Source organism: Arvicanthis niloticus, chromosome 22, assembly GCF_011762505.2.
Source record: "Arvicanthis niloticus isolate mArvNil1 chromosome 22, mArvNil1.pat.X, whole genome shotgun sequence".
Lineage (NCBI taxonomy): Eukaryota > Metazoa > Chordata > Mammalia > Rodentia > Muridae > Arvicanthis > Arvicanthis niloticus.
The window spans coordinates 50,595,425-50,622,255 of NC_133429.1; the positions used below are offsets into that span (position 1 = coordinate 50,595,425).

Below are 26,831 nucleotides of genomic sequence, written 5' to 3' on the forward strand. Positions count from 1 at the left end.
GGGGGTGCCCCTCTCCTAGGTTACCCGAGCAACTTCCATACCCGCCTCCTTCCAGGTCCTGACTGGTTCATAGCAAATGTGGGTAGAGTTTGAGGCTGGTATTTAGGTTTGAAGGTTGTGAGCTTCGGATGAGAAGAAAGCAAGAACCAAGGGGAGGGAGCCGGCAAAGGGATAGAAATGCGTTATCGGGTATGCTATCTGTTAACAGCCTTAGAAGCAAGAGCTTCTGCTCCTGGGGAGTCTGTTGCCAGTGTTCGAGGCCAAGGCTCAGGGGTGCTGCTACGGGGGTGGGGGCCGGTGGGGGTGGGTGGGAGATGAGGAATATGCTGCTTCCCTGTCCTGCGGCACTCCTCCCTGACTTGTAATATCAGAGTTGGACTCTTAGGAAAAGCTACTTTTCTTGCCTCCTTTGAGAGAATTCCCCCAATCTTCTCACACAAGTGCCTCCCAGGCCTGACCCCGTTTGGCTTCTAAGATTAGTCGAGGTCAGGTCGCAGTGGTATGGTACACAGGATCCCCTAATCCTACCTCCCCTTTTGCCCCTAAAGGCCTTATCTCTGGGGTTAATTCCTCCACATTTGGGGGCTTCCTTGGGGTGGGTGAGGAGGGATGGAATCGTTGAATTGTAGTAGGGGGTAGAGGGCCTCCTTACTCTCTTCTCTTCTAGTATGTGCCTCTCTCGGGGTGTGGAGCTTTTCCTGGGCGGGGTGGTGTTGGAGAAGTGGACCCTTCCAAGTCCTCTGCCCACAAACCCTGTAGTCCCCAAGAGGACCTTACTGTGTAATTATTGTCCCTTCCTGTATCATGTTCTCCAAACCCTATACTTATCTTGCCTGGGTCCCTTGGCAGCCCCTCTAACTTCTTTAGCTTCTCTATGAGAAGCTGGGGGCTGGGAGAAGGGATCCAAAGAATTTGTGTTTGGGGCTGTAGTGGTGGTCATGGAGGTACAGAACAATTTGGAGACTGTAAGAATCTTTTTTTTTCCTCTTTCTTTCTTTCTTTCTTTTTTGTGGTTTTTCGAAACAGGGTTTTTCTGTGTAGTTCTGGCTGTCCTGGAACTCACTCTGTAGACCAGGCTGGCCTCGAACTCAGAAATCCGCCTTAAAGGCATGTGCCACCACTGCCCTGCGGTGAGACTCATCAAGGTTCATGACTTCCTTTGCCTCCAGCCTCACCTACCACTGAGAAGGACCTTCTCTGAATTTCCAGTCAATTTCCCCTAATCTTCATATGGAATGTTAGCCCTCCAATTCTATCTGCCTTTTCCTTTTTAGCCTTGGATTTTCCAGGTCTCCCCACCTTTTCTGTGCCTTGTTAAACACACTGCTTCCTTTCCAGAGCCTTGAAATCCTAACTTCAGGGCCTTCCAAAGGGGGCCTTTCTGCAGGAGATGTCATATTCCTGGAACAGGAGGGGGTCTGGGCTCAATGTTTACTCTTCCAGAGATATCAAAATGCTTGCAGGTGGGCTGATCTGGGCACTGACAAAGCATGATCTGAGCTGTTAGAGGAGGGAAGCTGGTGGTGGTGGCGGCGGCGGCGGCGGCGGCGCACGCCTTTAATCCCAGCACTTGGGAGGCAGAGGCAGGCGGATTTCTGAGTTCGAGGCCAGCCTGGTCTACAGAGTGAGTTCCAGGACAGCCAGGACTACACAGAGAAACCCTCTCTTGGGGGGTTGGGGGGAGGAAATGAGGGAAGCTGGAGGCAGAATTCCAAGAAAATCCAATCTCAGAGAGAAGTCTGGAGAGCACATGGCTGTGAAGATCAAAGTGGTGGCTCAGAAGAGTGTGTGTGCATGTATGTGCATATGTATGTGTGTGCACGTGTGTGCACCTGTGTGTGTATGAAGAGGGCCAGCGAGTCTGCCTTGGCATTACCAGCATTCCCTGCTCATTCTCACCCTGATACTTTTCCTCATTGTTGGCCGTCTCACTGCAATACTACACCTATACAAGGAACTTGACCAGTTTGAGTACAGCATTTATTCAGCTTCCTATAAAGCCCTCATTCTTTGACAACCACCTTAGAGTTGTTTGTTTTTGAAACAGGATCTCACTATGTAGCCCTTGCTGGCCTAGAACTTGCTAGGGAGATAAGGCTTGAACTTACAGACATCTCTTTATAATTATCCCATGAGTACTAGGATTGAAGGCACGTGCCATCATCTTGGGTACATCTTGGGTACTTTGGTATTCTCTTGCACCCACCGCCCTGTGATAGGTAGGCAGCCACCCAGGACCCAGACCCTTTCTTCATTATAAACATCACCACGTTGTAGTTGTAGTTTTGTCTGTGTCTGCAGGCTGCAACCGTCTTTACTTTTTAAAAAGATTTATTTATTTTCATTTTGTGTTTGTATCTCCCCTGAATGTATATATGTGCACTGCATGTGTGCCTTGTTGCCCCGGCCCGCGGGGATTCGACGAGACTTTAGGGAAGGGGGCGAACGAACGTGTCCAGAGAGGCAGAAGAGGTAACCAGATCCCTTAGAATTAGAGCTACAGTTGTAAGCTACCATGTGGATGATGGGAACAGAACCCTGGTCCTCTAGAAGAGCAGCAAGTGCTCCTGATAGCTGAACCTTTCCTCCTGCTCTGCCTATAAGCATCTTAAAGGCAGAGCCATAGAGCCTAGGACTAGGCTCATACGTGGAGTGAGTTCTTTCTCTGCCCTGGCCTGGTGTCCTTGGCTTTCAGTCCCAAGGACTAGACGTTAAAAAACAAAACAAAAACCACGTAGCTTTGCTTTTGTCTCATTTATTAAATGCTCACCTATGCCCTGTCTCAGGATAAAGATGAAGGTGCCCTAGAAGGCAGAGAAAGGTGTCAGATCCCCTGGAACTGGAGTGACAGCTGTGAGCCACCTGGTGTGGGACTGCACACCGGTCCTCTGGGAGAGCAGCAAGTTCTCTCAACCACTGAGCCACCTTTCCAGCCCATCATAGCAAAGTTGTTTTATTTTTAATTAATTAATTGATTAATTAATTAAATTTTTTGATACAGGGTTTCTCTGTGTAGCTCTGGCTGTTCTAGAACTCTGTAGACCAGACTAGCCTTAAACTCACAGAGATCCACCTGCATCAGCCCCCTGGAGAGCTGGGATCAAAGGTGTGTGCTACACTGCTCAGCAAGCAAAATTATTTTAATTTCCATGAGTCTAAAGATAATACACCTAGGCATAGTGGTGCACACCTTTAATCCTAGCACTTGGGAGGCAGTCAGAGAAGGGCAGATGTTTATGAGTTTGAGGCCAGCTTGGTCTACCTAAGTTCTAGGGCAGCCTGAGCTATATATTGAGACCTTGTCTCGAAAACAAACCAAAACCAAGAATCCCCCACAAAACAATAATATGGTAAAGCCCTTATTTTATTTTTGAGACGGTCCCAAGTAGTCCAAGCTGGTCTCAGACTTTCTTTGTAGTTTATGATGACGACTAAGTTCTGATCCTCTTGTCTCAGTTCTGGGATTACAGCCACGTGCCACCACGCCCAGTTTATGCAGGGTCATGGGTTGAACTTAGGCCTTTATGCATGATTGGCAAGCCCTGAACTGTCTGAGCCTCATCCCTGCCCCCTAACTTTGAGATAGAACACTGGGCCTCATGCATGCTGGATAAGCACTCTTCTGCTGAACTTTTAGATTTATTTATGTATTCACTGTTGCTCTCTTCAGAGACACCAGAAGAGGGCATCAGACCCCCATTGCAGATGGTTGTGTGTCACCATGTGGTTGCTGGGAATTGAACTCAGAACCTCTGGAAGAGCAGCCAGTGCTCTTAACCACTGAGCCATCTCCAGCCCCAAGCCTTACCATCTTAAGGGAGCAAAGCCAGTCATCTGCAGACCTTTCATGACCCTCACGACTGACCTTGAGGGAGAAGGGAAATTGTTCTCCTGCCACTAACTAGCCTGAGCAAGAGTTTTGCCAAGGTTATACCACTTATGAGTTGACTGAGCCTGTGTTCTCACACTGGTGTCTATTTTGGGGAGCATCTTGCTGGGGACAGACCTGATGCTCTTACTTTTATCTACAGGATTAATCTGAATGGACTAGCTTCATCTCTCTGAGCCTCCCATTTCCTCATAGTGAGAACAGTGGGGCTTGGGCAATGTATCCTCTTTGGTAATACAGTCCATCTAGACTTGCCAGTGAAACAGTGGGGCCAGTCACAGTTGGTTTTCTCAGTGACAGGAGATTCTCCTCTGTGTCTCCAGATTCTACCAACCAGTAGAGCAGTGTGCTCCTAGTATGGGTGGGTTCCTCTCATGGATGCATTCAGCACTGGTGCAAGACTAGGTCTGTGTCAGACTGCCTGGGGAGCTTTGCTGGGAATGGTCTGTGAGTCCTTCTGCCAGCAGGACCTAGAGACTCACACCTAGAGTCACACCTCTTTACCCAACATTGTTTTGATCCAAGTCTGCAGTCTGGGAGCAACTCTCTTATTGTTCAAGGGTGGGGCTCCAAGATCCAAAACTCAGCATAGCATTGGGTATGAACAGATAGCCTGAGATCAGGCTATCATTCTTCCTACCTTCTGTAGTGGGATAGCCTTAGTGCTGATATGCTTGTTCATTGTTTCCTCCCACTGAGCTTCCTTTTCTCCATCTCCCCCCCCCACCCCCCCTTACCTTTGCTTCCTGTGCTGTGCTTCTGGTCTGGAAGAAAACAGACTGGAGCTGCAGAGAAGCCTGGCTTCATTCGTGTGAAGGAATAGGGGTCTCTTTCCAGCTTACCTTCCACTGCCCAGTGCCAGGTACCCAAAGTGCAGCAGCCTGAGCCAACTGCAGGAGCTCAGAGGTCGATCTGGATGACAAGTTCTTGGAGCTGATGCTGGAGGCTCTGAAGGCTGTGTGGCATGCTCTGAAGGAACAAGTCTGAGGTCAGACCCCATCCTCACTCAGAGGGCCCCCTCTGCCCTCTGCCTTAAAGTACTCATTGTTATGATCGGTGCTACTGTGGTAAAGTACATATAAAATAAACTTTACCATTCTTATTTATTTATTTATTTATTTATTTATTTATTTATTTATTTATTTATTTATTGAGACAGTGTCTCTCTGTGTAACAGCTCTGGCTGTCCTGGAACTCTCTCTGTAGACCAGGCCAGCCTCTGCTGGGATTAGAGGTTGGGTGCCACCATACTAGACAAGGCAGTGTTTCTCCTGTTTCTGCTGTGAGTCATGGATTAGCTGGCCTGTGAGGTTGTAGCCAATTCTGTCTCCACCTTCTATCTTGACATAGGAGTGCTGGAATTATGGGTGCTTGCCACTGAGAATGACTTTGTTTTCTCTAGACAGAGTCTCTCTGTATAGCTTTCTTTGGCTGTTCTAAAACTCACTCTGTAGACTGGGATGTCCTCGAACTCATAGAGGTTCGCTTGCCTCAGCCTCCTGAGTACTGGGACTAAAGGCGTTCGATCATTTACTGCTACTGCCTGACAAGAACGACTTTTTTTTTTTTGTTTTGTTTTGTTTTTTTTGTTTGTTTGTTTGTTTTTCGAGACAGGGTTTCTCTGTATATCCCTGGCTGTCCTGGAACTCACTCTGTAGACCAGGCTGCCCTCAAACTCAGAAATCCTCCTGCCTCTGCCTCCCAAGTGCTGGGATTAAAGGCGTGCACCACCACCGCCCAGCTAAGAACAACTTTTTAAACTGTGTTTTTGTGCTGGGATTCAAGTCGCCAGGCTCACGTATCAAGTCTCTTAACTGCTGAGCCATCTGTTTGGCTCATTCTGAGTAATTCTAAGGTAGAGTTAAGTGACTTTAAAGTAATTCATATTTCATAACCATTGCCATCTCTGATCTCCAGAATTTAGAAAAATTTGTTTGTTTTATGTATATGGATGCAACCTGAGTGTATGCATCTGCACTCTGTGGGGTGTGTGTCATGCCCTGGGAGTTCAGAAGAGGCCTTAGATCCTCTGGGACCGGGATTACAGATGATTGTGAGCTTCCACATGGGTGCTAGGAAACAAATCTGGGTTCACTTAAGAGCTTAACTGCTGAGCCATCTCCTTAGTCTCAGTCTTCTGATCTGTACGCACACTTCCTCTTGCCTTGCACCTAGCACATCACAATGTCATCAGAACACCTTCTTATTCAGTAGGAGTTTGACTCAGGAGTAAAACTGACTGGAGTCAGTAGTCTGTGGAGTGGGTAGTCTGACTACCCTGTCCTTCCCCTCCAATTCTACACAGGTTGATTCTCTGGGTCTCCCTGGCTTTCTCCAGTTTCCCCAACCTCTGCCACCACTGTGTGTCTGCTGCAGCTTGCCCTGGCACTCCCTTCCTTTGCCATTCCTGCTGGGTGGTGGCAATTCTCTTCATCTGCATGGCAGCTCTCATTCAGTTATGTCCATTTCTTCTCTTGCTCTGAAAGACCCCCGTGGAGGGGAGACCCTCACTCAAGTCTCGATATCATGGCCACCCAATAACTCACAAGATGCCAAACTCAATGCAAGCGCAAGAGGTTTATTTCGGAATCAGAATCAGCATGCTGAGTGTCAACCCGAGGCAGAGGAGTACAGGGTATATAAAGGGAAAAAACACAAAGGGGGGGGGGTGAGGGGGAAACCAAGGAAGAATATCATCTATTCCTTTTATTCTCTACCTCCTCCATCTTGAAATGTGTCTCCATGTGTTGGGCCTTCCCCACCCACAGGTGGGTTCTCTTCCCTGAGGTCTGAAGAATGTTAATCAGCCTCTTCCTTCCTCTCTTGAATGTTAATCCAGCAAGTGTCCTCGAACTCTGGAATAATGTACTCCTCCCGGAATGCAGAATGCATCTGGGGCAGTGAATTCTAAGACCTAAAAACCTCACCTTTAGTTCTGCTTTCCTCATGGAACTAGTGAACCGGCTGGCCTACATTTTTGGCTCAGGCCTAGGGGTCATAAAAACTTTCTATACTTTTCATAAGTTTTCTGTATCTTTCAGCTCCTGGACCCCAGGACACAGTGCAGGAGACCACATCACCTGAATTGACCTCTCCACACTACTTAGGACTTGTGACTCTTGCTGGTCTGTAAGCTTCCCTTTCCCCTCCCCTTTCTTGTTTTCTTTTACAGGGCTCCAGTGAAAGGAGAAAAAGCATGGGCTTTAGAGATTCACATCTCTGATTCTTTGTAGGGTGTAGCCTCTGCATGACTGTCTTGTGCTTCCTACCTTGGGTGCCTGCCTTCTTTCTTGAGTGATGCTCCCATCCTCTCTCTCTCTCCTGAATGATCTGGGCTTACATTCGAAGACAGGCAGAGTGTGGCATTCACCTTTAGTCCCAGCACTCAAGTCTACATAGTGAGTTGCAGGACAGCCAGAGCTACATAGAAAGACCTTGCCTAAGAAAAAAAAAGTAAGCAAACAAACAAAAAAAATTCTAAGACTGTCCTAACTGGCTCTGGGAATGTTACTCTACACTGTCCAGCCAGTTTCCTTATCTATAAGACAGAAAAGAGGCCAGCAGGTGAGAGCAGTTGCCTCTAGGTCTGAAGACTTTCAATTCCTGGAACCCACATGGCAGAAGTAGAGAACAGACTCCTCCAGTCAGTTGTCCTCTGACCTCCACCCACACAATATAAATAAAACAGGAATGATAATATTGACCTCACAGGAGGATTGACCTTGAGTGAACTGAGGACGGATCTTAGCATAGAGCCTGGCATAGTGCAGAGACACAGCTCTACCATTTAGCCCCTTCACTGGCTACTACTACCTGTTTTTTCCTTTTTTTTCTTTTGTTTCGTGTGTCTGGGTGTGGAGTGTCTGGGTGTGGAGGAGCATTGAGCGCTTTACTGACCAAGCTATCTCCCCAGCCCACACCCATGCATTTTTCAAACATAAAGGCTGCCAGAGGCTCTGGGATTTTTTTCCCCTTCTTAAATTAACTAATTCTTAATTATCGGGATTGATATGTTATTCAGGCTGGCTCTGAACTACTGGATTCAGGTGATCCTCCTGCCTTGGTCTGAGTAGCATGGTATACCAGGTTTTGTGGCTGGCACCTCTCTCCTGACTCCGTAAGTTGAGGTAGGGTGTAGCCACCTGGATGAATGCCAGTCTTGAGCTTCCTAGGTGACTATTTCCTTTCCTGAGTGATGCCTCCGCCCTCTCTCTTGTGGATGGTGGTTGTCATCTCTGTCTTCCAGGCATCTGGATGTTCAGTCACTTAGTGTGAGCCCTCGATCTAGGATTGCATCACCTTCTCAGAAGCTCCAGCACCTTCCTTCCCACCACCTTTGTTCGTGGAACAGTGTCGTCTTCCAGAACCTGCCATTCTGCTTCTAATCATCTTTTGCTTCATTCATTGTTTCAAAGAATTCCAAACACACTACAGGCATGGTGCCCTTCCGTACCCTCTAGGATGTACCTTTAAAGAACGCACAAAAATTTCCTGCCTAATCTTAGCACCATCAAAGCTAGCACAGTTTATTTTACCTTTTTGTTGTTGTTGTTGTGTTCATAAATCAGGAAACCGCTTCTTAGCTTAGACAGTTGCCTGACCTTGCATTTTCTTTCTTTCTTTTCTTTTTTCTTTCTTTCTTTTTTTTTTTTTTTTTTTTTTTTTTTTTGGTTTTTTCAAGACAGGGTTTCTCTGTGTAGCCCTGGCTGTCCTGGAACTCACTCTGTAGACCAGGCTGGCCTCAAACTCAGAAATCCCCCTGCTTCTCCCTCCCAAGTGCTGGGATTAGCACCACCGCCCGGCTTGCATTTTCTTTTATAGAGGATTTACATTGTGTGGGAAGTGGAGTGAGTGTGTAAGGAGCAGAGGGAAGTAGAGTGAGTGTGTAAGGAGCAGAGGGAAGTAGAGTGAGTGTGTAAGGAGCAGAGGGAAGTGGAGTGGGTGTGTAAGAAGCAGAGGGAAGTGGAGTGAGTGTGTAAGGAGCAGAGGGAAGTGGAGTGAGTGTGTAAGGAGCAGATGAGGCACTGAGTAATGTGTATTATTGACCTGAGCACAGTTATGATTTTTTTGTTGTTGTTTTTGTTTTGTTGTTTTTTTTTTCCCCTTGAAACAGGGTCTCTCTGTGTAGCCCTTGTTGATTTTGGAATTCACTCTGTAGGCCAGGCTGGCCTGGAACTCAAGAGATCCACCTGCCTCTGCCTCCCGAGTGCTGGGATTAAAGGTGTGTACAACTATCTCCTGGATTTATCATGACGAGGAGTTGCAGACCAGGAACAAGTGGCCGAGGTGCATATTTAACATACCAAAATGGACCTGGCCTCCACATTCTCCCAGCATCCCTCAGTCCCTACCGGTTATAGGCCATGGCTGGGAAGCCCTGCCCTGTGTAAGGAACTTTCTAACCCAGGGGCTGGGTTTCCTCTCACACATCTGTGGCTTGCTCAAGCACTCCCTCTGTTTCTCTGTGTCTCTGGTCTCTCTTGTCTCTGTCTGTCTGTCTGTCTCGCTCTGTCTGTGTACTTGCCTTCTGTTTCTCTTCCCCTTCCCCTCTGCCTCCCCCTCTCCTGTGTGGTCGGTGGAGAGCTGCCCCCTTTATACTTTGATTTGGCTTGAGCTGGCGCATTTCGTTGGCAGAGGATAACGTATCACATGACATTTCCATACATGACTATTTACCTTGTTATTCCTTTTCTTATTCATCCCCTGCTCCACTTTCCCTCCCCATCGCTAATAATAATTCTCCATCTACTTTCATGTCCTTTTAAAAAGCCGTTCCAGAGTCCACATGTGAGAGAGAGCATGTGATGTCTGTCTTTGTGACCATGATGACCTCGGGTTCTGTCTGGATGTGTGGTGGTTGTCTGTGTGTGAGGTCAGGGAAGGATGTGAGGTGGCTTGTTTTACCATTTTCTACCCTGTTCCCTTTAGACTGAACTAGGCTGATAGCCAGCAAGTCCCAGCGATCCTCCTGTCTCTTAACATTTCTGGAATGCTTGTGGAGCTACATTTGATTTTTTAAAATTTAATTGTATTTATTTTATTTGTATTTTTATTTATTTGAATTACTTTTATTTATTTATTACAATCCAGCCATTGCCCCCCCACTTCCCCACTGCTACAGTCCCTCATCCCATTTCTCCCCTCTGTCTTCAGGAAGATGACCCCCCACCACCATAATTTTACTTTTCTGCTTATTCACTTTACATCCTGCTCACTGGCCCCCTCCTGGTCACCCCCTCCCACAGTCCTTGCCCCATCCTCCCTCCTCTTTTCCTCTAAGTGGGTGGAGGCCTCCCTGGATATCCTGCCACCCACACACCTGATTTTTTTTTTTTTAATATGAATGCTTGGATCCAAACTCAGGCCCTTATGTTTTTGCAAGTGCTTTTACCTACTGAGTGATCTTTCTAGACCCAAGGACACATAATTTTAGGAATATGTGTGTGTGTGTGTGTGTGTGTGTGTGTGTATTTTGCCTGCATGTATATATGCGTACTATATGTATGTCTGATGCCTAAGAAGGTCAGAAGATGGCATCATATTCACTGGAATTGGAGTTACAGAGGTCATAGAACATCATGTGTATGCTGAGAATTGAAGTCAGGTCCTCTGTAAGATCGAGTGCTCTAAACAACTGAGCCATCCATAGCTCTTTCTTTTCTCCTCCTCTTCCTCCTCTTCCTTTTCTCCTCCTCTTCTCCCTCCTCCTCCTCTTCTTCTCTTCCCCTTCTTCCTCTTTTTCCTCCTTTCGGAGACAGGCTCCCCGTATGTAGCCCAAGCTGGCCTGTAAGTCATGATCCCTCTGCTTCAGCTTGCGTATGGAAATAATAAACATGTACTATCATGCCAAGGTTCTTCATTTAATTGGTACTGATTTGCTATTTGATTATTTACTCGTATTTGGAGACAAGGACTCTTTTCTTAGACTGGCCTTAAACGCCTTAGGTCGCCGAGGATGAGCTTGAACCCTTGAGACTTATGCCTCTACCTCATTAGTTCTGGGATAGTAGCATATGCCACAACCATGCCTGTTTTATGAGGTGCTAAGAATACAAGCCAGGGCTGCCCGCATACTAAGCAAACACTTTACCAACTGAGCTACATCCTCAGCTCAGATTTATTCTTTTTTCTTTTTTTTTGAGATAGGGTCTCACTTTGTAGCCCAGGCTGGCCTTGAACTTGAAATGACTTAGTGATCCTCTTGCTTCAGTCTCCCAAGTGCTAGAATTACAGGTATATACCACTGACTTTGTTGTTTTGGTTTGCTTGGGACGAGGTGTCCTGTAGCCCAGGATGGCCTGTAACCTTCAGCCATCCTGCCTTCACCTCCATAGTGCTGGGAACAACAGGTCTCACCACCATGCCTAGACTTCTCTGTAGTCTGGGAACCGAGCCTGGGCCCTTGTCCATGCTGGATGCTCTACCACAGAGCTGCATGCATTTCTATCGGTCGTTTTGAACTATAGTGTCACTAGCACTGGGTATACAGCTTAGTCGGTAGAGTGCTTGTCTAGTGGGCACAAAATCCTGGGTCTGATGCCAGAACGGCTTGTCCACACCGGTGATGCCAGCACTTGTGGAGACAGAATGATCGTCAGTTCAAGCTCATCCTCAGTTACACAGGCCAGCCTGGGCTACATGAGACCCTGATTCCAAAGAGAAAAGTGTGTGTGTGTGTGTTTGTGTGTGTGTGTGTGTGTGTGGTGTCTCACTGAACTGTCCAGTCCAGAGTGGCTTTGAATCATTCAAATTCAATTATTTAAATTGATTCTCTTGCGCTGGGTGTGATGGGGATGGCCTTTAGTCTCTGGAGGTCGAGGCAGGTGGATCTCTGAGTTGGGGGCCAGCCTGGTCTACAGATAGAGTTCCAGGACAGGCAGGGCAACACAGAAAGCTCTTTCTCAAACAAACAAACAAACAAACAACCAGAAAAGATACGAAAGTGCTGGGATTATGTACATGTGCCATCAGCTGGCCTTTGTTCTAATTGCTTCTTTGTATACACTCCCTTCCCTTCAGACTCAGTAAGCAACTCGAGGCAGAAGGAGCTGCTGAGAAAAGGACAAAGTTCAGGCTAGTAGTGTAAGGCTGGTTATCTTTTACAACAGTTCCTTCTGGGAACCACCAGCGGCACAAGGGAGGGAGGTATTTCTAGCTACTGCCTTTACCTGTTTTTGTCATCTCTGATGAAAAGAGGAATAAGATGCAGAAGTCCATGTTGTTGCCTTTTGAGCCTTAGTGTCCTTTCTCACGTCTCCGTTAACCACTGGCTAATCCAGGAGCCCCCTGCTTTGTTAATCTTTTCCCAGAGGGAGGGCCCAGGCTCTGACGTGTTATAATTGACGCATGAAACAGTTCTAGACAGTTCTAGGCTTCCTCCGGTTTTCTCAGCTCAGGAGTTACAGAAAATGGAGAAGTTGGGGCCATAAAACCCTAGTGCAGAATGTTGGGAGACTTCTAGGACGTGAAGCTCGGGGCTTTCTGGAAGTGGTTACTCTGACTTTACCCAATGCCACCCCACCCACACCTTCTGCGGGCTCGGGAATGGGGGGCAGGGGCTTGAACAAGGACGGAGAGGGAGGTGCGTGGTGGGTTCTCGGTGGGTTGAGGTCTGCAGAAGAGCATTTTGACACTTCGGCTCAGTTCTGTCTTTGGGCAACTCTGGGCCGCCCTGCGTCCTCTGAGCTCTGACTCGTCTACTCGTGAACCAGAGTGAACCAGACGGCGCTGGGTTGCAGAGGGCTCCAGGAACCCTGAGGTCCGGCTCCTAGCTCGAGCCTTCCGGGCAGCGGCCACGTGGCCTTGTCCAGGCGGGGGGCTCGCCTCCCCCTGCTAGCCCGGGTGACTCAGGCCGCAGCTGTTCCCTCATCACATGAGAGAGAGGGAGAGGGAGAGAGAGGGAGGGAGGAAGGCGGCCACCGTGCGGGGGAGGGGGGCGGCCGGAGCCGGGGCGGGGCCGTGCAGCAGGCGGGGCGCGGGCAGGGGGCACCGGAGACAGCGGCTGAGCCGCGGCTGGAGAGTATTAAGAAGCGTCGGGGAGCGCAGGTGAGGCGGGGGCTGACGCGTGCCCGAGGACCCGGGGATGCCCGTGGGGGCAACTTTGCCTCGAAGTTCGCGGGGCGCCATCTGCGCCGCACCCGAGGGGAGGCTCGCGCCCGGGGGCCGGCGAGGGTCTGGGGTCGCGGCCTGTCGGGGTCGGGGTCGGGATTCGGCGCTGTGCGGCGGCCGGCGGGGATCCACCTGGCGTCCGGCCGCGCCCTCTGTACGTCCGGGGATCCCGAGGCCCCGAGGCCGGGCTCCGCGGTGCCCGCCCCCACCCCAGTCCGGCCGCCGCGCGCGCGGGGAGGGCAGGGAGACGTGGATCTGACCGCGGGCTTTCTGGGTGGGAGGGCCGCGATGGGGGCCGCGCAGGGAAGGCTGCGAAGGCCGGCGGGGAGCTGCGGATCCCGCCGCCCCTCGGCCTGCTCTAATCCTTGCGCTCTCCGCGGCCCCAGGCCCAGCAGCCATGGCGGTGGAAGGAGGAATGAAGTGTGTCAAGTTTTTGCTCTACGTTCTTCTGCTGGCCTTCTGCGTGAGTAGTGTGGGGAGAGCGACGGGGCGTGCGGGCGGGGTGCGGGGGAGTCTTGGAGCGGTAGCCGTGAAGGGTGAGGGACCCAGAAATGAAGGCAGCTGGAGGCCAGATGTGGAAGGAAAGCCCGGAGAAAGGGCCAAAGGCAGAACGTGTCCGCGCTACCCATCCTCCTCGTCATCACCCCCCACCTCCGCCTTGCTTTTCGGGACCTCTGAGGAAAGTTTGGACCGAGAATTGCCATCCTAGATGGGGAGCACCCCTAACCAACCCCCTCCTGGCCCTTCCTGTCTGGTGACCCAACCATTTGTGATATGGGGTGGTGGGGCAACCTGCCAACGGTCTGATGGTATCGCCAAGGGGCTGCCTCCACTTCTCACCCTGTTGATTCATCGTCATTCTCTTAGCCCTCTCATTTACTTGGGGGAAGGAAAGGATCTGTCCTCCTTCATATGCTCCTCCCTCGAGAAGCTACTGTTTGTTCAGAAAGGGGCCACTCTTACCCCCACCTCCACCCCCTCCTCCCTGGCCTAGCTGGCCCTAGGACCTGAGTACACTGGAGTGAGGGGGTAGTTCTGGGTGGGGGGGGGACTGTAGCTGAAAGTCCATAGAAAGTAATAATGCACATCCTGGGCTGAAGACCTGTTTAAAGGCAGGCATGACACCCGATTCCCTTCTCCCTGTGTGCCTTAAACAACTTCCCAGCCTTCACTGTGGGGCAAGGATGGGCAGACCTTCTCTACAGCCAGTGTTTCCTGGAGGTGTAAGAATCTGTTTTTTTTTGGGTGGGGGGTCGAGTGTGAGGGCTACTGGACTGAGGATCTGACCTAACCCTCACCTTTTCCCTCAGGCCTGTGCAGTGGGATTGATTGCCATTGGTGTAGCGGTTCAGGTTGTCTTGAAGCAGGCCATTACCCATGAGACTACCGCTGGCTCGCTGCTGCCTGTGGTCATCATTGCAGTGGGTGCCTTCCTCTTCCTGGTGGCCTTTGTGGGCTGCTGTGGGGCCTGCAAGGAGAACTACTGTCTCATGATTACAGTGAGTGGGGTGTGGGAGCTCTTGGGACTACCGGAAGGCATTTCTGTGGTGAGGTGGGTGGATGAAGAACACCAGGACTGTCTCAGGAATTGACTGGGTCAAAGCAAGCCCTTTAAATCCAGACTTCAAACCCAACTCCTGTCCTGTCGTCCTGCAGTTTGCCGTCTTCCTGTCTCTTATCATGCTTGTGGAGGTGGCTGTGGCCATTGCTGGCTATGTGTTTAGAGACCAGGTAAGCAAGGGGAACAAGGGGAACCTGTCTCAGGTTGCTCTGGGGATCTGGGGCCAGAAGTTGTTCTCAACACACTTCTCTACTCTAGGTGAAGTCAGAGTTTAATAAGAGCTTCCGGCAGCAGATGGAGAATTACCTTAAAGATAACAAAACAGCCACTATTTTGGACAAATTGCAGAAAGAAGTGAGTGGGACGGCTGGGGAGAGGGTCAGCTGGGCTAGAAGATTCTCATCTGTGAATTAAAGGGGAGGTTCGATGACTTCTCTCCCATCCCTTCTCCCTTCCTAGAATAACTGCTGTGGAGCTTCTAACTACACAGATTGGGAGAGCATCCCCGGTATGGGCAAGGACAGAGTCCCTGATTCTTGCTGCGTCAACATCACTGCGGGCTGTGGAAATAATTTCAAGGAATCCACCATCCATACCCAGGTAGGGAGAAGACATCACCCGAGGGGAACTTGGGAAATGTTTCAGGAGGCAGGAGACGCTAATGGAATCAGAGTTGGGAGAAAGGGACAGGGGCAGTTGGGAGGTAGAATTCCTGTTGGTGTTCATGCCCGCCTCTTCCCTTCAGGGCTGCTTGGAGACTATAACGACCTGGCTGAGGAAGAATGTACTGCTGGTGGCTGCAGCAGCCCTGGGCATTGCTTTTGTGGAGGTGAGGGATGCTGTGGGTTGTGGGGGTCTGAATCAGCCCAGGGCATGTAGGGGGCAGGAGGCACTGAGGAAGCTTCCCCTGCCTCCTCTCCATCCTCATCCCCATCTTTCCTTTCAGGTTTTGGGGGTTATCTTCTCCTGCTGTCTGGTGAAGAGTATCCGAAGTGGCTATGAAGTGATGTAGGGGGTGTATGTGTGTCTGGTCTCCTCTGCCTTTTCATGGAGTGGATTCTCCAGGTTTTTCGATTAAACGGATTATTTTTTCAAACCTGAAAAAGGAGACGGTCTCAGTTTATCTTAGAGTGGTGGACGGCCCCTTCCCTTTCCTTCTCCCCGCCCCTACCCTGAGAATAGGCAGGCATATTTGGAGGGGGTCAGTTGTTGGGGAAAGTTGTATTTTCTTGAGGGTGTTGGTTGGGTTGGCAGTGGAAGAGCTGGGGAATCCAGATGAGGTTGTGCCTGAGTATTCTCCTCCGCCCCTGGTTTTGTGTTGCCTGCTTAGCCTTCAAGCGGTGTTCCTGCAGTGTCCTTGAGGCCATCTCCTGCATAAGTCAAAGGGATTTTCCACAAAGGCCCTACATGGTAGAGCCTGGACAACTTTTTGGCTCTTTGATGCTTTGAGGGCCAGCAAACTCCTCCTCTCTCAACCCTCAAGGAATGTTTAAGTTTCTTGAGGCCTGTGTGGCAGTGTCCCTGACCTTTGCCTTAGATAACCAGGGAGTTTAAGTTATCTCCTTCTTTCACGGAAGCCACCCAATCTGGCTATGACCATTTTTCATGACTCCATTCTGCCCCCAGGAAAATTAGACAATGCTGTGCCGGGTGCCAACAACAAATTCTCGTTACTTTGCTGAGGAAAAGCGCCCTCTGGTGGCCATCTCTCCAAGTGCAGCACCGAAAAGCATCTGTAGGTGCAAGGTAGCTCCCTACACCACCCAGTGTACAATCGAAGTTTTGCAGGCACTAAAGAGGCAAACAGTTTGCTCCGTAGGCAGCTTAGGGATTTCAGATACTTAAATCTTGTCAGGCTCCTGTGGACACCTTCATTTCTGTACATCTTTTTTATTTAAAGCAATACATATTTATTGAGAGCCTAATTTGTGTCAGAAACCAGGGAACACCGGGTAGAGACAGACATAGATGCCTTGCCTTTCAAAGTCAGCCTCTTGCTCTAAAGCTGGAATCAGTAGATTGACTGGGCAGGCCGGGGAAGGACCCAGGTGAGCACAGCATCCACTACCCTGGCTGGAAGGTAGGAGGCCGGCAGCCAGAGCAGCTTGGCGTCCCAGCCCGGGCTGTAGCGTGTTCGGGGGTGGCGGGCAGTCAGGGCATGCTCCAGGCAACTGGTCACCTTCCTTAGGTCTGGGTCACAGATCAGATTCATGATGCGGCGCTGCACTCGAAGATCTGTAGCGTGGAAGACGCTGTGGTTAGTGCGCATGCTCACACTGCCCCGCCTCCATTCCGTATTAGGTCCTTGGGCTGGTTGCTAGGTTCAGGAAGTGACAATACTCCCTCTGCCTGCCCCTTTCCTCAGAAAGTGGCTTTCAGGCTCTCTGTTTTTCCCATCATGCACCCAATATGGGCCCAGCTACTCACAAGTAGTGAGGAAGGCTTCCCCATAGTGGGCCTGTGTAGCTGGAGGTAGCCGGGCCCAACAAGCCTTCAGGGTGTTCTCCAGACTCTCCAGGTTGGTCACAGGGGTTCGGAAGAAGCCAGGCTCCACAATGGAGACTTTTACTCCAAATGGAGCCATGTCCCGCCTGGAGGGTGGGCAGAGAGGTTTCTGTGTTTCAACCTAGGTTTCCAGGAGTGTGGGATCTAAGATGGAAAGGTGTCATGTGTAGAGACGTATTTCCTGACAGGAAAGGTTGGCCTCCATGGGAAGACAGGATTTTTTTGTTTTTACTTCCTGGCACTGAGAATAAAACCTAGGGCCTGTGTATGGTAGGTAAGCAACTGAACCACATCAATACCAGCCCAGGGCTGCAAGAGCAGTAATCATTTATCCTGAGTTATCTCTCTGGCCCCTGGTTTTTTGAGACAGGGTCTCATGTAGCCCAGGCTAGCTCTGAACTCTCTATGTAGCCAAGGATGACCTTGAACTCTTGGTAACTTCTGTCTCAACCTCCCATGTATTGAGATAACATGTGTTTATCATCATGTTAGTCTGCCTGTTTCTCTCTCCCTCTCTTCCCCCTGAGACAGGGTTTCTCTGTGTAGCCCTGGCTGTCCTGGAATTCACTTTGTAGACCAGGCTGGCCTCAAACTCAAGAGATCTGCCTGCCTTTGCCTCCCAGGTACTAGGATTAAAGGTGTGTGCCACTATGCCTGGCTTCTCTCTTTTAAAATTTTATTTTATGAGACAGGGTTTCACTATGTAGTCTAGGCTAATCTTGAAATTTTCTTTTAATTAAAAAAAATTGCATTTACTTTATGTATGTGTGCCACTGGCCATGTGTGGATGTCAGAGGACAACTTGGTTCTCTCCTACCAAGTATGTCCACTGAATTCAGGATGTCAGACATAGAAGCAAGTGCTTAGCCATTTTGCTGGTTCTCATGTAGCTTGAACTTGCTACGTAGTAGAAGCTGGCCTTAAAAGTGGTAACTACAGGTGTGTGACCACCATGCTTGGAGAATATGTGTGGGAAAAGATCTTACTGCTTGGAGTGTGTGAATGTGTGAGTGTTTGTGTGTGAGACAAGATCTTGTTAGGTAGCCTAGGCTGGCCTCAACCCCCCTCCCCGCACCCCGCTTCAACTTCTGTAGTTTGGGTATCACTATGCACATCTCCTCTCTTGTGTATCTTATTCTGTGATCCAGACTAATGGCTAGCAAGCTTTTTTGGGTGGTGGTGCTAGGGATCAAGCTTTAAGCCTCACACCGCTAACGTAGCCCAGATTAACTTAGAATTCAGGATCCTCCTGCCTTAGCGTCCTGTTTCCTTACTTCTTCAGAAAGATTCATGTAAATGTGTGCAAGTGTGAGTGTATGGAATTGTGAGTGTATGCATGCGTGCATGAAGGCCAGAAGAGGGCAGCAAGTTGCTTGGGTATGGGTCCTCATGATCATACAGCAGTTTCCCTATCTACCCTGCCCCCTACTTTTTCTTTTCTCTCTCTCTCTCTCTCTCTCTCTCTCTCTCTCTCTCTCTCTCTCTCTCTCTCTCTCCCTCTCCCTCTCTCCCTCTCTCACTCTCTCCCTCTCTCACTCTCTCTCTTTCTTTCGATTTATGTGAGTACACCGTCACTCTCCTCAGACACACCAGAAGAGGGCATTGAATCCCATTACAGATGGCTGTGAGTCACCATGTGGTTGCTGAGCTCAGGACCTCTGGAAGAGCAGTCAGTGCTCTTAACCGCCGAGCCATCTCTCCAGCCCCTACTTTTTTTTTTTTTTTTTTTTTTTTTTTTTGAGCAGTACATTTTGACGTACTACAGGCCAGAAAAAAAACCAATGTTTTTATGTTTTGAGACAGGGTTTCACCATGTAACCCTGGCTGGACCAGAACTTGCTATGTAGACCAGATTTGCCTGGAACTCACAGAACTACTCCTGCCTCTGCCCCAAGTGCTGGGATTAAAGGTGTGCCACAATGCCTAGAAAACTAATGTATTTTATTATTATTATTATTATTTGTGTTTTTGAGATAAGGTTTCTCTATGTAACAGCCTTGGCTGTCCTGGAACTCACTATGCAGGCTGGCCTTGAACTCATAGAGATCTGCCTGCCTCTGCCTCCTGAGTGCTGTGATTAAAGGTCTGTAAATGTACTAATATAACCATTTACAATGTAACTATTTAAATGTGTTAAAACCATTATTAGCCTGAAGGCAGCTGAGCCCATCTGGTTGGTAACTGAAGTTTGCCAGTTCTTTATCTAGAGTCCCTTTCTGTATCGCCTGAAACAACAGATTGAGTCTTGAATACTAGGATGGAGGGATCTAGATTGGTATCAGCTGGCAGGCTACTTGGGGGGTGAGCTGGGGGTACATTCCACTGGCCTGGCCTGGCCTTCGTAGAGACCCAAGTGTAGCGCTGTGCCACATGATGCCGACTGTGAGATAAATAGGGAGAATCGGGCAAAGGAGACACTGAGATTATCCATCCAGTGAGGTAATAAAGGCAGCTTTCCTCATTAGCTGGGCTCCACTGGATCCACCTGAGCTTCTGCCCCAAATTCAGAACCTCCTGCTCCCACTGTCCTCTCTAGCTCCTTTCTGTTTTCACCAGCTTTGAATATTACTGTTTAAAATGTTATGCAAAACATATCCCTCAGTGGAGGCATATGTCTGTGATCCCAGCACTCGGGAGAGTGAGTTTGAGGCCAGCCTAGGCTACATAGTGATACCATGTCTCATAAAACAGAAGAATGAGGGGCAGACATGACACTCTTAAGTAGCCCTATGGTAATATTATTTATAAAAATGGTTGAGAGAATAAAAAAATAGTAGTTTTTCTACTATAAATGGTGATATGCAGGTCTGGTGAAGTGATTCATAGAACGAGGAGGCCTCTTCCTGAGGTTACTCAGGAGGGAACGGTCTCCCCTAAGTTTACTTCAGCATGTGTGCCATGGTGCCCATGCATTCATGCATATGTGTGCACACAACAAACATGGATGTGTGGATGTGTAAGTAAATACCTGTCAAGGCCAGCTAAACATGAACAGCAGAAGGCTTTCCCTAACATCTCAGCACTGCTCAGTGCTTGCACACGGCTCACTTTACTCTGAACCCCCATAAGGCAAGTCTCACTCTGATTTAGCAGATTTGGAAGAAAAATGAACAACAAAAACCAAAACACTCAGAGAAGTAACCTGGTTGGGTGTGTGGTAGATCAATCAGCTGAGGTAAAAGGATTGCCCAGTATTCCAGGCCAGCCTGGGCTATACGGTGTAACCTAGGCTGGTTTCTGTGAGTTCCAGGCCAGTCAGGGCGACATAATGAGACTTGCCTCAAAAACTAAACACATGCACGTACACATGCATGCACACACTCATGTAAATTAGGAACACAAAGTTTGTATGAGATAAAGCTTGGGGTTTCACCTATGGCCCTGTCTGCTCTTCCACCTCTCCTGTGTTGTCCCACTCTGTCTTCTAGCCTGTGTCAGCAAGTAATATATTTGAGTAGGATCCCTTCTCCTCTCCATGCTAGGCCTGGAGCTGTGCACACTCACCTCAGGCTGTCAGAGAAGGCCTCCAGGCCAAACTTGGAGACACAGTAGCCCCCGCCATTGGCTGCTATGCGGCCCAAGACACTGGTGATGTTGACCACCCGACCCCTGGCCTGCTGTAGCAGGGGCAGCAGGGCGAGGGTGACCCCAATAGGGCCCAGTGTGTTTACATTCAGCACTCTCTGGAAATCATCCTGTGTCAGCCATGGTGTGGGCCCGATGATACCAGATATACCAGCATTATTCACCAGACCAAAAAGCCCTGTGAGAAGATGACAGAGATGGGGAGAGGTTTGGGGAGGATTTGAACCCTTCTCTCCCACAGCCTCGGTGAGTCCAGGGTCTGCTGTACAGATTCCTGGGGGCTCCACTACACTTACCAGTTTCTCCAACACGTGTCTTCACCCACTTGGCAACTTGCTGGACATTCTGGGGATCAGTGATATCCAGTAGGGTTGTGTGGAGACGGGAGGAGGCCATCTGCTGTAGGTCTTCTGCCCCAGAGGGGGTCAGGCAGCCGGCCAGGACTTGGAAGCCCTTCTGGTCAAGTTGCAGTGCCAGAAGGCGCCCAAAGCCCGAGTCACAGCCAGTGATGAAGATGAAAGCATCTTTGGCCGGCAGGCTCTGCCGGTCTCTGAGCAACCACAGCACTGCCCACAGCAAGGCAGCCAGAAGCAGAGGCAGCCACATGGTAGGATGAGATGCCCTGCTGAGGGCAGCCTAGGCTGGGCAGGAAAACTTGTCATTTCCGGTACCCCTTTAGCTTTGGCCCCTAACATTTACTTAGCTGGAAATGTCTGGTCTGAGCAGACAAACCAAGAAACTATATGCTTGGCAGAGGATTGGCAAGCTATGGCTTATTGTGTAAAACATGATGTGGGCAAGCACTTTCTTTATAGCTAATGAAATAAACCTGGGCAGACCTATTCTTGTGTGAGAGCAGAGGGACCTGAACTATCATTCTCCTACTAAACCAGGAACGCCAGAACCCTGTAAGTGCATCCTTGCCTTGCTTTTGGAACCGAGAGCCCTCCATTTCAGTCCTGGTAGCCTCAAAATTACTGTGCGAGGCTGGGCATCCTCAATCTATCTTGGAACCTGTTTTCTCATTTAGTAAACGGGGCTACGATGCCCACCAGGCCCATCTTGGTGTTGTGGAGATCAAGGGGATGGCGTGTGAAGACAATGTTTGAAGCCTAAAGCGTGAACAACCACTATACGCCATCCTTAGCTAGTCTTTTTTTTTTTTTTTTTTTTTTTTTTTTAATAGTATCCCCATTCCCACTACCACTTACCTTTGGGCAAAGCCGGCAGGCAACACAATGTGTGAAGCTGTAGCTTTTTCGTCTGCTTAAGAGGCTTTGTTCCTAGACTTCCCAGGCTCCCACACTAGCTACAGCTAAGGTCAAAGTCTGGAGTGGGTGGACTCTTGCTGTGGACCAGGAGTGTTAAGCGTCCCTATGTTTGCAGGATGAGGGCAGCGATGAGGAGGAGGAGCTAAGAGGCTGAGGCCTGCCTGGCTGAAGTTAGGTTTTGGCAGAGGGCAGTTCTGCCCAGACCCCACCTCCTACCCCCTGTCTTTCTCAGCCCTGGCTCCTGATCATCTATGCCATTGTCTCCTAGGAGCTGGGAACTACCAAGGATGGCAGCTGCCCCCTCTCTGTGGGTGGCCCTGGATCTGTCATTTTTCTTCCTTCTCAGCCCTAAAGTGCCCCCAAGAATTAATCTCCCACCTGGCCCAGACTCATGACACTGCTTAGTAGCAGCCTGGAAGAGCACATGAACATGTGGTGAGGCAGGGAGCCAGAGCTGAGGACTCACTCGGCCTGCTTCTGCTCCCCGCCTTAATTCTGCTCTGCAGGAAACTGAAATCTGGAAGTACAAAGTTTCGAGCAGAGGCCACTCACCTCTGGGCAGACGGGGAAACCTACTTTCTGCTCACCCAAAGGCACCTGCACTAGGCCCAAGGAAAAGCAGGGGTACCCTCCACCAAAAGGCACTTGCCCCAGAATTCCCACTACCTTACAGGAGCTAGTGACTCCTTCAAACACACCACATAAAATGGAAGCTTGTGTTTTTATTCATGGCTCACCAGTCTCCCTCCTGTCCAGGAGGGTGAGGTAAGAGGGGTGGGTTTTAGTCTAGGATGGTGCAGACTGCAGCTGCCCCTTGTAGACGTATTCCAGCGCGGTGGCAATGGTACGCATGTCCAGCTCGATGCTCCGAGCCCAGTTCTCCACATCCCCAATTTCCTGGGAAAGGGGAGAAGAGATTGAGAGCAGGAATCAGGGTGGGTAGAACTTACCTTCCAGCTGAGGTGGCTTACTCAGTCCCACCAACTGTTTTTCTGTCTGTCTGCTTTCTTTTTGAGATGAATTACTGCGGTGTTGCTCAGGTTGGCTTCAATTCCTGGGCTTCAGCTATCTCCTGCATCAGCCTCCAGACTAGATGCTGGTACTGATCCATGTACCACACTCAGGGGTTTCTGAGAACTTCTATTTTGTAGTGCTAGGGACTGAACCCAGACATGTCCTAGAGCCCTAAACAGGTCACCTGAGATCCCGTCTTTTTTTCTTTCTAGCTTTTCTGATACCACAGCCATAGAAGGAGCACCTGGGACCGTCCCCACTTCCTCATTAACTCTAGGTCTGGGATTTTTTTTCTGAGACTGGAGACAGTCAATGAGGGTTCAGTTAAAGGCAGTTAGTTATGTGTTGAGTGTGGCCTACCTTAAGGGCCTGGTTGAAGTTCTCCACCATTCCAATCCACTGGCCTGTCTGCTTGGCAAACTGGGCAGCCTGAACCTGTAGGGTCTTCACCTCATGGTCCAGCTTTCTCTGGTTCATGTAGGCCTGGGCCACACTAAGGATTGGAGGAGGGGGTATGTCAGCTCATCCAACTTACAGGGTGGTTTTCAGGGGTAATAGCCTATTACAGAGGTGGTAGATCAGCCAGGAGGGAGGACTGGGGAAGCTTTGGGACTCTGGCCTTTTCTGGATGTCACCCAAAATGAAGCAGGCTCCTTCCTCCAGTTCCAGGGTTCCCAGGAAAGCCAAGTCAGGAGCCGACTAGAAACATACCATTTCGTATCCTCTCAAGAAGTTTCTGCATCTGAGATGGGGCAGGGAAGGTTAACCTGGGGGGGGGGATATCCCTGAGGAAGAAGCTGGGAGGAAAACGGGAGCGTGGGAAAATTCAGCAGCAGGGACACATCTGCCAGTGATTTGAAGCCCAGTGAGCTCTGCAAGAAGTTGCAAAGGAAATCAGGCCCCTCCCTGAATCTGGGGTGGGATGGGAGACCACGCCCCCTCCTCAGGAACTCTGGGTCAAATCTACCCCAAGAGATTTTCTTGGCTCTTCCCAGCCCCCTTTTTGAGACAGGGGCTTATGTAGCCCAGGATGACCCCAAACTCGCTATGTGGATGAAGCTGGCTTTGATCTAATCCTCCTGCCTCTACAGTCTAAGTGCTGGGATTACAGGCATATAGGCATTCACCGTCACACCCAACTCTCCCTTCCACCCACACAGATGAGTGAGCAGCACCCCACCCACGCAGCCCAGTGTTTATGCTTCTTTCCAGCTCAATCAAGGTGCTGGCTGTGGTAAGCATCACTACAAAGAGGCTGGCTCTCCATCCTCCGTCAGTGTTCTTCACTCCCCTTATGTAATCAGTTCCCTCTCTTACTAGCAGAAGACCTTTTCCCTATTCCAAAGCTCTAGGTCAGTAAGGAGATCCCACATCCGGGCCCTAACCCACTGGAATCTGTGGGGGCAGAGGAGGCAAAGGGATTGGGGGGGGGTTTCAAGAAAGTGGGCAGGGCACCTGACAAGGGTCGAGACAAACTAAGCCTTTGTTTTATTTTCTGGAGAATAGGAGCTGTGGGAAGCAACACAAAACCCTTTCTAATCAGGATTTGGCTTAGCTGCCCTCTAAGCTTCGAATGTGGGGTGGCATCTAGCAAGTAAACAGAAAGAGAAGTCTGGCCAGCCTCACAAATGTAGCAAAAGGAAGTGCTAGTGTGGGAACACCAGAGAAGAGAGCTGACTGGAGACAAAGACCAGAGGCCCCAACCACAGCCATTCTTTCCCTGAATCTCCCCTCAAGATGAGTAATGGAGATGACCCCGACCCCTGCATGACTCCCTTGGATGACTCAGTCTATGGATTTGCAACCAAGCCTGTCACTCGCCCTGAGCGGAAGGCATAGTATGTGCCTCCTCTCTTCCCGTAGACAAGACTATCAGATCACCATCTCTGCACTCTTATGAGTCATGCAGGGCCAGGGATTCTTTCCAAGTCTTTGGATACCACTGGTCTTCTCATGGACGGTTGAGGTTGGGGGTAGGGTCCCTGGAGACCCAGAAGGAAAGGAAGAGACAGCCTGGTTTTGTCATAGCTCTTGGCTTAGGCTCTTCCTTATTTCTACCAGCTGTGCCATCTTGTTCCTGCCATTTGTTTCACAGGCTTGCCAGAGAGTAGGAGGTGAGGAAGGAAAGAGGGTATGTGGTGAAAGAGGTTGTCCTTCCCTCCCACCCAAGTGACAGCTGGACGTAAGAGGGTGAGTCGAGTTGGTCAGATGGCATCAAGTTGTGCCAGGGAAGTTAGTGTGGGGAGGGGAATTCTGTCTTCCCAACCACTGCAGCTGTCGCTCCCATCAGCCTTAGAGTCAGAGCTGACTCAAGTCTCCATAAAGTTACATTAGGGGAGTTACTGGGGGCACCTGGATCCTTCTGAAGGATCTGACCCTGTCTAACCAGGGTGGATGGAAGAAGCCGGAGTTGAGGGAAGAGGTTCCTACCCCACGTTGAGGTGATCCACCAACGCTTCAGTCAGGCAGGTCGCTGCAGCGATAGCCTCTCGTCTCCTCTTCTCTGGGGAAGGGGGAAAGGGATTGGAACGGTGGTGCTAATGGGTCATCATGCATTTATTACTGTTCTGGAAACTGCCAACTAATGTCAGACCTCTTAAAAAAAGAACCTCTCATACATAAACAAAACAAAACAAACCCCTTTATTTTGGAGGCGAGGAAACTGGCACCCTGAGAAGGGAAGGGGCTCCATCAAGTACGCCCAGGACTCTTCCCAAACACTAGTTTGGGCAATGGATTGGCAACTGCAGAATTCCCAGTCTGGACCTGGGGAAAGACACGCTTCATTGCCTTAGCTGTGTGGCAGACTCACTGGAACCCAGCCACTCACTGGCCGGGCCCCAATTCCTCCCACTTCCGGGGTGAGAAGCTGGCTGGGCCAATTGGCAACGCGTGTCACGAGCCAGAGGCTGGGCCCAGACGCTGTCGGGGCGGGATTAAGGGAGGTGCCGAGGGGACCCGAGCCGCGCCAAGGGGACCAGGGCGGGTTGGCAAAGGGACGGAGCTTCCAGAAGTGCCGCCCCCAATTCCCTGCCCCGCACTCGGGTCGCCCGCTAGCCGGCGCCCTCCCCTTGATCTGGGAGGCTACCCGACGTCCGGGCTTCCGGAAGAAGCTAGGCCGCGGCCGGGAGCGGCCGGCCGGACACTGAGCTCACCCTGCAGCTCCTTGCGTTCGTTCTGCTTGGCCTGGTGTTCTTTGAGCAGGCGGGACAGCATGGTCGTGTCGGGCTGGGTGTGGGCACGATGAGCCCCTCCCTAAGGCGGCGGGAGCTAGACTATGCCTTGGCTCACTCGGAACGGAGTCACGTGATCGCGGTGTCACGTGACGAAGGAGCCTCCCTCGCTTTTTGGCATTGGGTGCTCGGTGTTGAGGAGCTAAAGGAGGGAAGTGGAGGGTTGGTTGGTGGGTGAGCTATTCTCTAATGGGGCTCACCTTTCGGAGTTGGGAACGCTGAAGAGTCAGTTTTCACATGCTCTGGCTGTCAGGTTTTGAGAGATTGGTGTCCTCATGCTGTCCACCACAATTCTGTTACTGGGGTAGCAGAAGCTCTCTGAACTCATTGAAATTCTTTTCCTTCCCTCACCTTACCTCCTGGCAGTGGCGGCCGGTTCTCAGTGGATTCCCAGCTTTCTCTCCCGAGAAGAGGATGCTTTCTCTTCTTTCCCAGCCCTCAAACCTCTCCACCGAGGTTCCCTCAGTCTGGGTGATCGTTATAGAGCAGCACTTTAGGCACCTCAAGCAGCCTTCTAGGGAGCTTTGCTAATGTTGCGGGCAGTGAGTGGTGAATGTGCAAATCCATCCCTGTCCTTTTGTGGTCAGGGAATGCGAACCCATTTCAGTTGTGGCAGAAGCATAAGAGCTACTGCCAAAGTGAAAGGTAAATTATACAATGCCTCT

General features: G+C 50.1%; 3 protein-coding genes across 7 annotated transcripts; 1 reads left to right on the plus strand and 2 right to left on the minus strand.

Moving 5' to 3' along the window:
- Cd63 (CD63 molecule) lies at positions 1-15,663 on the plus strand. Of its 2 annotated transcripts, none has more exons than XM_076920712.1 (8): positions 1-189; positions 13,384-13,460; positions 14,308-14,496; positions 14,654-14,728; positions 14,817-14,912; positions 15,018-15,158; positions 15,304-15,387; positions 15,505-15,663. In XM_076920712.1, exons 1-8 carry the CDS (start codon positions 129-131, stop codon positions 15,568-15,570), a joined length of 789 nt encoding a protein of 262 aa, XP_076776827.1. In that variant the 5' UTR covers positions 1-128; the 3' UTR covers positions 15,571-15,663. The 2 variants fall into 2 exon arrangements, with proteins under 2 accessions (XP_076776827.1, XP_076776828.1); XM_076920713.1 differs by lacking the exon at positions 1-189 and adding an exon at positions 12,791-12,934.
- Positions 14,812-21,997, minus strand: Rdh5 (retinol dehydrogenase 5). Of its 3 annotated transcripts, XM_076920710.1 has the most exons (6): positions 21,860-21,997; positions 20,945-21,289; positions 20,568-20,826; positions 16,986-17,149; positions 16,536-16,793; positions 14,812-15,655 (listed from the first exon to the last, which is right to left on the minus strand). In XM_076920710.1, exons 2-5 carry the CDS (start codon positions 21,252-21,254, stop codon positions 16,570-16,572), a joined length of 957 nt encoding a protein of 318 aa, XP_076776825.1. In that variant the 5' UTR covers positions 21,255-21,289; positions 21,860-21,997; the 3' UTR covers positions 14,812-15,655; positions 16,536-16,569. The 3 variants fall into 3 exon arrangements, with proteins under 3 accessions (XP_076776825.1, XP_076776824.1, XP_076776826.1); XM_076920709.1 differs by lacking the exon at positions 14,812-15,655 and having other exon boundaries at positions 16,429-16,793; XM_076920711.1 differs by lacking the exon at positions 14,812-15,655 and having other exon boundaries at positions 16,429-16,793; positions 20,945-21,284; positions 21,860-21,987.
- Positions 21,802-26,671, minus strand: Bloc1s1 (biogenesis of lysosomal organelles complex 1 subunit 1). 2 transcript variants are annotated; one of them, XM_076920716.1, is made up of 6 exons: positions 26,523-26,671; positions 26,089-26,308; positions 25,364-25,436; positions 23,294-23,426; positions 22,657-22,816; positions 21,802-22,022 (listed from the first exon to the last, which is right to left on the minus strand). In XM_076920716.1, the coding sequence occupies exons 2-5, from the start codon at positions 26,147-26,149 to the stop codon at positions 22,706-22,708; spliced, it is 378 nt and encodes a 125-aa protein (XP_076776831.1). In that variant the 5' UTR covers positions 26,150-26,308; positions 26,523-26,671; the 3' UTR covers positions 21,802-22,022; positions 22,657-22,705. The 2 variants fall into 2 exon arrangements, with proteins under 2 accessions (XP_076776831.1, XP_076776829.1); XM_076920714.1 differs by lacking the exon at positions 21,802-22,022 and having other exon boundaries at positions 22,622-22,816.
- Between the last annotated feature and the right edge of the window lie 160 nt (positions 26,672-26,831).

Excerpts from the sequence above, each read along its gene's own strand:
- Cd63 (XM_076920712.1), top strand. The coding sequence starts at position 129 with ATGAGAAGAAAGCAAGAACCAAGGGGAGGGAGCCGGCAAAGGGATAGA. Across the intron at positions 14,913-15,017 it reads TGGACAAATTGCAGAAAGAA|AATAACTGCTGTGGAGCTTC; the intron begins GTGAGTGGGACG and ends CTCCCTTCCTAG. Across the intron at positions 15,388-15,504 it reads TGGGCATTGCTTTTGTGGAG|GTTTTGGGGGTTATCTTCTC; the intron begins GTGAGGGATGCT and ends CTTTCCTTTCAG.
- Rdh5 (XM_076920710.1), bottom strand. The coding sequence starts at position 21,254 with ATGTGGCTGCCTCTGCTTCTGGCTGCCTTGCTGTGGGCAGTGCTGTGG. Across the intron at positions 20,827-20,944 it reads GACACGTGTTGGAGAAACTG|GGCTTTTTGGTCTGGTGAAT; the intron begins GTAAGTGTAGTG and ends ATCTTCTCACAG. Across the intron at positions 17,150-20,567 it reads GCCTTCTCTGACAGCCTGAG|GCGGGACATGGCTCCATTTG; the intron begins GTGAGTGTGCAC and ends CCCACCCTCCAG.
- Bloc1s1 (XM_076920716.1), bottom strand. The coding sequence starts at position 26,149 with ATGCTGTCCCGCCTGCTCAAAGAACACCAGGCCAAGCAGAACGAACGC. Across the intron at positions 25,437-26,088 it reads CGAACGCAAGGAGCTGCAGG|AGAAGAGGAGACGAGAGGCT; the intron begins GTGAGCTCAGTG and ends CCCCTTCCCCAG. Across the intron at positions 22,817-23,293 it reads ACTTCAACCAGGCCCTTAAG|GAAATTGGGGATGTGGAGAA; the intron begins GTAGGCCACACT and ends CCCCTTTCCCAG.